We start from the raw sequence: 11,528 nt of genomic DNA, 5'->3' as shown, positions 1-11,528 counted from the left end.
TGCAGATGACCAAACAAAAGATTAAATCCATAATGGTTTCGAGCATGGCATCCTGCCACTAAGCACGCGTGCGTGGCACCTGGCGCCGTTCATGGTGGCCCAAGAAAAAATGAAGTTGTACACAAAGTTAGTATTTGTAGTATTTGTATATCTGTCTACACAATGGCAGTACTGAAATTTATATTTAGTTCCTATTCATACGCAGTTGGAAATTTTCAAATTCAATATTGCAAATTTCGAACGGCGCATAGGCCTTTCACCATTTTGGCGAAAACTTGAAATCCTAAAGCAATTAGAACTCACTCTTCCAAACGAAGTGAATGCCAATTTCAGGGGTGGGAGCCAGTTGTTTGTTTTGTGCCGTGGTGAAAGTGCGGGTGCATGCAAGCCAGTAGACCTTTCATCGGTTCAGGTTTACTACTAAAAATTAGTTACCGGCCGGGTCCCTAGATATATTGATTTGGGATGGAAATGATGCTATATAGAGTCTCGTTAATCATGTTGACGGTATACTTATTTAAATGCATTTTTTAATTACACTTGGTAGGCCAATACGTTACAAAACATTGAAAGGGAAATCTATTTGTCTGAACGTTCCAATAAAAAGGCACAAATGTATAAACTCTTAAACTCCTTTCAATAGACATAACATCTGTTTCAATTTCATAATATAAACGGCGAGGTCCCAGTTGGCCAGGCATTCGTCTGCAGTGGAGGACAGCATCCGGGGATAGCGACCACCACTAACATTTTACTTCTCTCACTGAGCGTTAGAATGTGTGATGACGAGATCCAGTTTCTATTTTTAGACTATGGGAGCGAAATGTTTGGCGCTGGGTTCCCTGGAGAGGATAGTCCGAAGGTCTCTTTCCCGGCGGTCGTTGGAAGGCCAAAGGTGAGGGTTTTTTCACTTTTGAAAGTCCTTTAAATGCACCCCGGAGAGGTTTTTCAGCAAAATGAATAACCCTAAAGGTTTTTAAGAACCTCGAAAACCTTTAGGGTTTTTCATTTGAAAAACCTCTAAGTGGTGCATATTAAATTGCCAAAACAAAACCTCAAAAAGCTTAATTTCTATGGGATTGTATCGTTTGTAATGCATGAATGATCCTTCGGCAGAGAGAGTGCTCAATGCTCTGATGCAGAGTCATAAATTGCTTCAAGCAGAGTCTTTCAAATACACGTAAATGTATTTTAATGACTCTGCCTTATGGCAATTTGGTGGATAACCTGCACACATCCCGCCAGGTAGGCCCCCTATTCAATTTTTAAACGTCTTCTTGGACTTTTTGTCGCCAACCAGGCGCCGTTTTGGCGCGTTTAGTGTTTGAGGTGATACTAAAAAAGAAAATAGCGTTATGTTTCCCCTCCGCCTGAATTGAGATTTTGCTTTGGTCAGTTTTGAATGACACCGCTTAAAATTCACGTTATGTGTTTCAGGAAGCTGATGGTGGGAAACCGGTCGTCGGTGAAGAAGCCCAGAAAAATAAAGATCTGATGAATCTGGAGTGCCCGACCAGGCACGGTGCCATCACGAACTGGACCGACATGGAGCTGATCCTTCATCATGGCTTCGAGCAGCTGCAGGTGATTCCCGAAGAACACCCAGTCCTGATCACAGATCATTCCCTCCACACCAATGCTGACAGGGAAAAATTGGTTAAGATGATGTTTGAGACTTTCAAAGTCCCAGCTCTGTATGTTGCCGACCAGGCTGTGCTGTCACTCTTTGCATCAGGTGCCACCGATGGAGTTGTGTTCGAGTCCGATGCCGACTGCAGCGCCGTCATCCCGGTCTCCGAAGGCAGCGTTATCCGTGAGGCGGTCCTCAGTGTCGACAAGACTGACATGGAAGTAGACGAGATCGCAAAGATGATCAATGACAGCATCGAGAAATGCGATGCCGCTATCCACAGCAAGCTGTACGGCAACATCCTCATGCCTAAGGAATCGACCCCGGGATTGGCGAACCGCTTGAGAAAGGAGTTGGATACCCTCGCCGAAGGGCAGACAGTCAACGTGACTGTCCCGGAGACCGGGTGCTCACCTTGGCGTGGTGGGTCTATGATTGCCTCTCTCTCTACCTTTAAACAGAAAGCGATCAACAAGGAAAAGTACGAAGAAATAGGCCCGGCAGCTGTCGCCAATAGCTTTGAGGCCGTCACCAAGTAGTGTCAAGCAATGGCTCCTTTTAATGTCCACTTAGAAAAAAAGGGCATAATAGAATCTTTTGTTTCGGACATTCTATCCTGAGGATATATCAAACTACTACACCAGTTCCGCTTTAAATATTTCAGCAGCTATATGTATATATGATATTTGGAATGGTCAATAGTCAGAATGTTTGGAACCTGATTTCGTTTCGTAATTGGTTCCCCATATCACATTTTCGACTTGTAAGGCAGTAACTATATCCAGGCAAATATTGAACACCGTTACAACTTTTTATTTGATAATTCCTTAGAAATGGTAATTTCATACGACGCATAATGTGTAGCTATACTGCAATTTTAAAAGAATGAACCTTTGAACCTCCTTGTAACAAAACATATTCGCTGCCGAAAATACGAATATTACTTCGCATCATCTTTCAAAATCTAATGACGTATTGAATATCAACCAAAAAAGCAATAGCTCAGGTGACCTGATTGAATGCAAATATTTTATATACAGGTACAAGTATAGATATATGGCAAACAGTCATTTAGAGTTCGCACGGTTTCTTCTCGTCCGATATTTTTGCCTGCATTTTTACTTTTTACTCTGGTTTCTTTCCTGGTGACCGTGGCGACTGTCAGCATATCGTTCACGCGCGACTGATCCTTTGTTGGTAGCAGCGTCGAGGCAGGTTTAAAATCAGTATACTTCACGGCAGTAGCATTTCCGTCTTTAAAAGATGTGTCCTCAAAATACCAAGAGACTAGAATTATAGATGATTGAAATTCGAGGGATGTAATTCTAAAGATGTTCTCAATCTGGTAAAGCAACTTCCATCATCATCATCATCATCATCATCGAAGCCTCTTATCGCAGTTTTTGATTTATTTATGGTGATAACAGTTTTGATGGGAACTTTAGGTCACGCAAGGTAAACCGAACTTACACGTGTAACATGGACACCCCTGTGATCAAGACAGCTGCATTCATCTAGGGTGTCTATGTTATGCCTGTTTAGGTCGAATCGAATGCTATATTGCATTGACGACCTCTCGCGTTGAGGATGCCTTGGTATACTTTCAATGGTTATCATCAAAATGCGCAGTTCAAGAACAAAGCTGCAGTGTACATGTGAGCCTTTACAAGACCAGAGTCTTTCGAATTATAGACTTTGACAAGACCAAAGCCAACTGGTAAGCCAGGAAAAACCAACATTGTCATAACTATTTAGCACGCCAAGAGCATCATGTGATAAAGTGCTGTTCATGTTCGACTTAAACTATGGTTCTCATATACCAATGAGTACAGTTGCGTCGTTTAAGTTGAAGTGATCAAGACTTTACTACAATATGATTACATCGATCACGAACTTATGATGTCTTGTTTAGAATAGAAGTCCGTTCATCCACTCCTGAATCGTCAGCCTCAGTTTCGGATGTATCGACTCACATGCGATGGGTATCTTTCCCGGGTGATCAGTGATAGGTAGCGGGGACTATCCATCCGGCACTCTGAAGCTAAGCCCGTGGGACACAACAGCTAAGATTTGGTTGAGCACAAATAACAAGCACAAAGATGCCAGAACGTCTGAATTTGTTTTATTGCCTTTCGTGCAGAATGGTTGAAATTGTGTGTCCATTTTGAAATGCATGTATAGGTAGTGTTTTTGTAAGAATATTTGTCTGCGGAACCTTTATGCGTACTATCAAAAAGATACAAATGTATAAGACTCGCTTATTTTTGTGGTTCCTTTATGCTATGAGGCCCGTCGTCATCTGTGCTGGTGGACCACGGATTTATGAAAGACTGCGGTTGACGAAGGAAGAACGAACCTGATCAGTGAGAGTATAGAATTCCCTGAACCAGCATTAACTTTGAAATCTTAATTCGGTTTCTTGAACAATGACTTCTTTTACTTCACTAAAATCCCTAAATGGCTTCCAGGATATTTTAGAAATGTCCGGTGCAGTGTCTTCGGCTTCTCTCAATAAAACGAAAACTTCACTTTGAAATTGTTTATTTTGTCGTTGCTTCTGAGTAATCTTCATCATGTCTGCGAATGCCAACACGGCAGAAGTTGAGCAAGAAGGCAGCAAAACGCAGGACATTCTGGAAACTGGCGTTTACATTCTTCTGGTAATCATTCCTCCCTTTTTAGCCATCGTCGGCTTCATCGGAAAGCTACAAGCTAATGTATCAGAAGAAATATCTGAACTCTACAATATGTTACTATCTGAGGTGCATGGCAATATTTGACAGCCTGTATATTTTCGGTAGGATGATCCTTCGATATGGTTTCGTCGTTGCCCCGTCCGTTGTAGCAGGCAAAGATGTGAAGAATCCGTACTGCTTATTTCATTCCGCCTCTGTCTATTTCACCAAGTCATTGTCACCATGGATTCTCATCGCTATGGGTATCGACCGGTACGTTGCAATGAACTGGCCGCTCCAAGCTGCAATAATATGCACTATGTTTCGCGCAAGGATATGCGTCGCCGTCATAGTCATCGCCTGCTTAGTTTTCGGAGGGTTACAGTTCTTGAAAACGGAACAAAAGAAGTACCAAGCGCAGCTTTGCCCTCATGAATTCGCAGAACCCATGGACGAAGTCTTTGATACTGTCAACGGAGTCCTATTCACGTATTTACCCATTTTAGCTCTGGTTTTCCTCAATGTTGGCATCGTTGTTGCTGTGCATAAGAGTAACAAGGAACCAGCACTTTCCAAGTCAAAACGAAATTCGACTGAAAAATCTATTGCTCTGACCACGGTTTTGGTTGTGAGCATTTTCATTATTTTCAATATACCAAGACGCATTGATGATATCTTCTGGGCCCAATGGCAGGGACGGTTGACCGATGAAATCATATTGTGGCAGAAACTCACCAGTAACATTGCCATGGTTTTGGAGAATGCAAATTACTGTCTCAATTCTTATTTGTACGCATTCGCATCAACACGATTGAGAAAAGAGTTGCTCGAAATCGTAACATGTTCAGTCAGCAATCGAGGCGGAAAGGGTTGTGTTAGTTAACGAGTTCCTAGAAATCGTAATATGTTCAGTTAGCATAATATGCAATCAACAGTCGAGGTGAAAGGGTTTTTGTCAGTTAACGAGTTGCTAGAAATCGTAACATGTTCAATCAGCAAACGAGGTGAAAGGGGTTCTGTAAGTGAACGAGTTGCTAGCAATCGTAACATATTCAATCAGCAAACGAGGTGGAAGGGGTTCTGTCAGTTAACGAGTTGCTAGCAATCGTAACATATTCAATCAGCAAACGAGGTGGAAGGGGTTCTGTCAGTTAACGAGTTGCTAGCAAGCGTAACATATTCAATCAGCAAACGAGGTGAAAGGGGTTTTGTCAGTTAACGAGTTGCTGGCAATCGTTACATATTCATTCAGCAAACGAGGTGGAAGGGGTTCTGTCAGTTAACGAGTTGCTAGCAATCGTAACATATTCAATCAGCAAACGAGGTGAAAGGGGTTTTGTCAGTTAACGATTTGCTGGCAATCGTTACATATTCAATCAGCAAACGAGGTGGAAGGGGTTCTGTCAGTTAACGAGTTGCTTGCAATCTTTACATATTCAATCAGCAAACGAGGTGGAAGGTGTTCTAGAAAATTAACACAAATTAAAGAGACCCATTGGTCGATCTGAACCTTGACCTTGCAAGAAGTTTGTTTTGTCATTATTTGTTATCGATTATATTTGCTTGGCCGCAAAAAATCAGTATAGGTCATGTGATAATCTGGTGATAGCCTAGTTACCGACGACAAGAGTTCTCTCTCAACCATTTCGGCCAAGTTGACTATTCAATATAGGCCTACCTGCACTCCCGGTACGTATAATGCCACATTTCTCCAAATATATAAGTCTAAATCTAACTGTCCTTTCGGGACTTCGCGTGATCTCCGAGCGTTGTCCGGCAATATCATTGTCCATCTTCATATATATAACCAGTGGTTTTCAATACACTCTTGATGTCTCAAACCTTGGAGTGGTTACACTAAGCTTAAACCGACTAAAACTTTTGTGTATGAGGTAGGAGTGAAAGAACCCTGAATCACATGATGTACTATCATATATAAAGCATGATTTCTGTTATTCACATCGAACAACGCCTTTTCTTTTCCCATGTACATGACGTTGTGTGCCCACGAATATTTCTGCGCAACATGTTTGAGATTTTTTATGCCTTTACACCTTTCCACAAATTGATGTTCGTGCATGCCGACTTATCGGCGGTGAACATCAGTCCTAAAGTCTCCTATTTTGAAGGAAGGGTATATACGCACAACGACGATGGATCGGCATGATCTTCGTTTTGTCTGGGTCAAAGTTTGTATCAAATTTTCATTATTCTACACGACCATAAAGATAGTAATTTGGACAAACCACGTTCGTTTTCGGAGTCCGTTCGTATGTTTTCTAGTTCCCGTTTCCTTTGCAGACTTTGGAATTGAACGATAGGACACCATGAGCAAAGTTGGCCCTGCGGAAAAACGTGAGTAACGCCATAGGACACTTCAGAACCTTGTCCCGGGTATGTCGACGGTACGGTTTTGCGTGGTCTGTTATACACAAACCGTTCCATCGTCATATCCGGGACAAAAGTTCTGAACTGTCGTTTTGTCTTTAAAGTTAATCTTTAAAGGGAGGCTATATGCAGCAGCCAGGGATGTCAGATTATGTCAAACAGTCTCTACTATCTCACAGTAGGCCTACATCGAAACTATTCACGCTTCTCCGAGGAATATAATCAATGCTGAACTGTCCCATTCCACTAACTGTGAATATACGTCACCTGGAAATGACCAATTTTACCTCCTAGGTCCTGCCTATAGTCCCCCTTTAACATTCAGAAATTGTATTAATGCAGAACCTTTGAGCGCCCAACCAACAGCACCGTCGTACGATGGTCCACCTCCAGCCTACCAGGCTCAAGGAATCCCACAGCCAGTGCCTAGTGTCGTGCCCCTCCCAATGGTCAGGCCCGATCTGTCCGAGTTCCCAGTGAACTGCACCTGTCCGCAGTGCCAGCAGTTCGTCACCAGTGAGCTCACCTACACGAATGGACTCATCACTTGGATCTCAGTCGGCGGACTCTGCTTGGTGTTAGTTTCGTATTCTCTTCTTTTGTTTCCTTTCGCAGAAAGAAAGCCGACATTTCGTAATATTTCTTGTAATCCCGCCTTGCGCTGTCACTATGGCAAGCTTCCAGCAAATACAAGAGGGCAATGTTTAGTAGACCTGACAATTTTAAAGTGCTTTGGCATCATGCTGATGATAACATGCATCGCACCAGGGCAGTTGGTCGTTTTTAGACAACGTTGAAGATCTGCTCCCCCCCCCCCCCACCCAATGAAAATGGTTCCGACTCTTAATTACTCGTCTTTATCATCAGGCCATTTTTGATCACACACGCTCTACCCATCTCTTACTGACCGGTTACTAACTTAATTCCTGATACACTGGGCCGATTTCAAAATACTCATCTCTTCAGAAACATTTCAGCGGTTTGTGGCTGGGCTGCTGCCTGATCCCTCTGTGTGTCCCACAACTCAAGGATGTCGTTCACAACTGCCCCTCGTGTGGGAATATCCTGGGCATTCACAGGAGAATCAAATAGGCGATCCAGAATAGGATGGAGGTACGATTTTAGTCAATGGAACGGGGTACCCCAGATTGCAACAGTGATCCGCCACCTGCAGGAGCTACTGAACAAACAGGCAGTGCAAACTTGAAAGTACACTTTGTTGATCTCAAAAATGCATAGAAGGACCTCCGCCAATGTCGCCTAGGAACTTGAAGAGCCGACTTATCGATTGTTAATCTGTCATGTCTGTATCAAAACATGAGTAGGCCTATTTGAATACTTCACGTAATATGTTCAATCGTAATCCTGTCACATGATGAGTTCATGGCAGTTAATATTTTCATTGCAAAGGTAGACGATATCACTTTGTTCAAATTTGTAAACTTAGGAGTGACTTCAAGATGATAAATATACAGCGTGTGTACATGTACAGTGTTCTATGCACACAAGATGACGAATACATGTACATTCCGTAACACTTCTTTGCTGTTGGTTTTTGTGTTAACGCCACACGCAAGTCCACATGTTCACAAGGGAATGGAATACAAGTAGATACGCAGCCTATAAGAAAGATGCCTCCTTGAATGCATACTAGCGTCAGTCGTATGGTTCTCCCCTTGCTAAGCTAGGTCTTAAGTGAAGAGTTCAAGAGGCCTAAGATAAAACAATGATGATACATGTTGGTACGCAACACTTCTTTTTAGTGGTTGTTGGCTAGGATGTTGCCTGATTTCGCTGTTCACCGCCTCGTTGGAGAATGTCGTCTACAAGTGTCCATCATACCACGAAACAATTGTCCGAGTCTACCGCTTATTCAACTCGCAGTTAATGCACGGGATGGCCCCCGTCAAGAACACTTTCAGTGTTATTCATCCCTGATCAAGGTTCTAAAATACTCACCTGTAGTTGAATTTGCTCAGAGTGTGCTTAAAATTATCAGATGAGTATTGAGTAACTTCATTCAGAAACTTTATTTCATCACAGAGATACTGGGCGTTTTTGTAATAGACTTCACCCGGGATGGATGAATTGTATTTTCATGCATACATATACATAGTACAAGTACATGGTTGGTCACTTTTGATATGTTTGAGAACTGATCACGAATATACTGAACATTATACATTATGGAAATGCTTTGTAAAACACATATGAATCACCTAGCTGGAAAGATTGGAAGACGTTTGATGAATTAAACCTAGCATTAGATAAACGCAAGATATACAATCAAGCATAATAGCAAGAAAGAAAGAATATTGGATAATGCAAAACAAAGATCGCGTGACGTCAAGTCTGTAAATTCAAATAATTCCAACATGTCCAACAAGCAGCCATTTTCTGAATTATTATAGTAAATAAAATTGTGAAATTTTATGACTAACTTTATTTGTTCTCAGTCATCATCTGACTCATGTCAGTCTTTACATGTTTAACAGAGGAGGGACAAAGTACATCCTGTTAGACAGGCTCCAAGCAGGAGTAAGACTGACGCTATGGTTGTGGAGCCTGCATTTCCGAGATTGCATCCGTCGTACGTGCATGTATGAGCACATGTGTAATCCCCGGTAACTGACGTGTAACAGTCATTGCCATGGCCGTAACGGCTGCAGTCGCGGATAAACGTCTTGGAACCATCTGGAATAAATGAAAACGTAATGAGATTTTAGCAAAAGTCAGGCAAACCGAGCCACGTCCCGAAAAAGAAACTTGATTTGACCATCTCCCCCTGGTGCCAACCAATGAAAACGAAACGTGAGCTGACGGTCTACCACCATTTCTGCCTCCAAATCGTTAACTTGTAATGAGCGAAATAATGAATTACAATCTTAAAAACAAAGATTGTTGAGCTCCTAGAAAGCCTTTAAGGGTTTTTTCAGCCAACATAAATAATTACATATGCAGCCCGTAGAGGTTTTTCTGGGACATAAAAAACCCTTTGAGGTTATTCACAAGCTCAAGAATCTTTAAGGATTTTTCATTTGGCTGCAAAACTTCGGGGGGGGGGGCATATTTGTGTCGACTGAAAAACCCTAAAAGGTTTTTGATTGAAAAGCCATAAAACCCTTCTTTTTAAGGGTGTTGTGGGGTCTGAACCGACCAACTTGTTGTCTCCCCGTACAGGGTGCCCTAAAAGAACGAAAGCCATACCACCACCACTCAGCTGAAACTAAAACTATTGCCAGTGGGTGGAGGAGCTTTGTAGAAGAAGATGAGAAGGAGACATTTTGATTTGGTGTTTATATACATTTCGATCCAGAGCCAATTTCGTGAAGCGAATTCGGAGTACTGGTACCGGTACTAGTGTTCTGGTTCTCCGGCATTTGGGGGAAGGGTTTAGGGTATATACATGTATGTTACACTTACTTACCACTTTTGGTTGTCTTCATGACTATGCAGTAATGCTCTACACCACTGCAAGCTTGTGTCTTGTAAGAGGAGAGGGAATCCCTGCACGCAAAGTCACCGGCATCACTGTCGATACTACACACATAACAATTGAGAGATAATGCTGGAAGCGAGAGAAGTAATTGGTTTAAACATCTATATTAGTAGATCGGATAAACAAAAGACTGAAAGAAACAGAAGAGAGCCAATAGGAACGCAAGTCACCCGAAACGCCAACGTGAACGCCTATCCCATCGTTTGACATCCTGATGATGAAGTCGAACAATAATGAGGTGGGCGTTCACGTGGACTTTTCGAGCGCTTTGCGAAAACTCCCTATTAGTCTCCGTTTCTCTGCCGAGTAATTCCCACCGCTTAATTCAGGTAGTCGGAGCCCTGCCTATAGCTTTCCGTCCAAGAAGTTCCATCTAAGCTAGTCTAAGACAAGATCTCATTGGACATGTTTGGTATTCTGATTCATTTTGTCCAAAACTCACCCACTCCAAAAAGGCTCGTCAGAGTTGCAAAACAAACCAAGGTTTTTCCTGAAGGTGACAGCATGGTTGCTACTATTCCGTTTACGAAATTCAGACCTGTTTCACACCTCGGCGTTTTGGTTGCGACGGGAAGGGAAATTCGGGTAGGAGATTATCAACATGAGAGAAGGTTCAATGTGGCAAGTTTGACAGTGAATTAAACCAGAAGTCCCCCTATTCATTAAATGGTTAACCGTTACATTAACTTAAGGGAAGTTTCTTTATCGTTGGCCAGTATGTATATTGTTAACATAACTTCAAAAAATACAAATAGACCCGGTCGCTTGGGCCCCATTGCGCTGGATTTTATTTGTCGACGGTCACTTATTCAAATACGTTCATGTACACTGTTAGCATGCGTTAGCAGCAAATGTCTCCTTAAGGAAGGGGACGTCAATTTTTATTCAACCTTCATTTTTTATTCCCGACCAAAACATTCTCATCATTGTACTTATACTACTTCTTATGAGGGACCGGCCGACGAACAGAGCTGGGTGCCAACTTGGGGATGTTGGGGGAGGGGGGATTCCGATGGTGCCAGAGATATTTTATTGTTTACCGCTGTTGGAAATCGAGTTTTCAATATTTATCGCCGATCAATAAAAGCAATGAGGTTATCACATGGATCCATTTCTAATCGTATGTAGAGTTTGAAAAAAGAAAAATATATAATGGTTATCCGACGTTTTTTCGCCTATCAACAATGTAATATTGCTGCACAGGCACTCAAATCATCAATTTTCCCTCCCAAATCGGTCTGGTCGTTACTCGTCGTGTTCGTAGATGACGCACGCTTCGCATGCGTCATGGGGAATTCCCATTTGGCATTTCCGCGTTAATATTATCGTTTTACAC

The 11,528-nt window shown here is 42.3% G+C and overlaps 1 protein-coding gene across 1 annotated transcript; it reads left to right on the top strand.

The window, feature by feature from the left end:
• The first annotated feature begins 693 nt into the window (after positions 1–693).
• On the top strand, positions 694–3,883 carry LOC135492138 (actin-57B-like). The gene is made up of 2 exons (XM_064778346.1): positions 694–895; positions 1,438–3,883. Exons 1-2 carry the CDS (start codon positions 776–778, stop codon positions 2,167–2,169), a joined length of 852 nt encoding a protein of 283 aa, XP_064634416.1. The 5' UTR covers positions 694–775; the 3' UTR covers positions 2,170–3,883.
• The last annotated feature ends 7,645 nt before the right edge of the window (positions 3,884–11,528 follow it).

Source organism: Lineus longissimus, chromosome 1, assembly GCF_910592395.1.
Source record: "Lineus longissimus chromosome 1, tnLinLong1.2, whole genome shotgun sequence".
Lineage (NCBI taxonomy): Eukaryota > Metazoa > Nemertea > Pilidiophora > Heteronemertea > Lineidae > Lineus > Lineus longissimus.
This window is presented reverse-complemented; position numbering and strand designations above follow the sequence as displayed.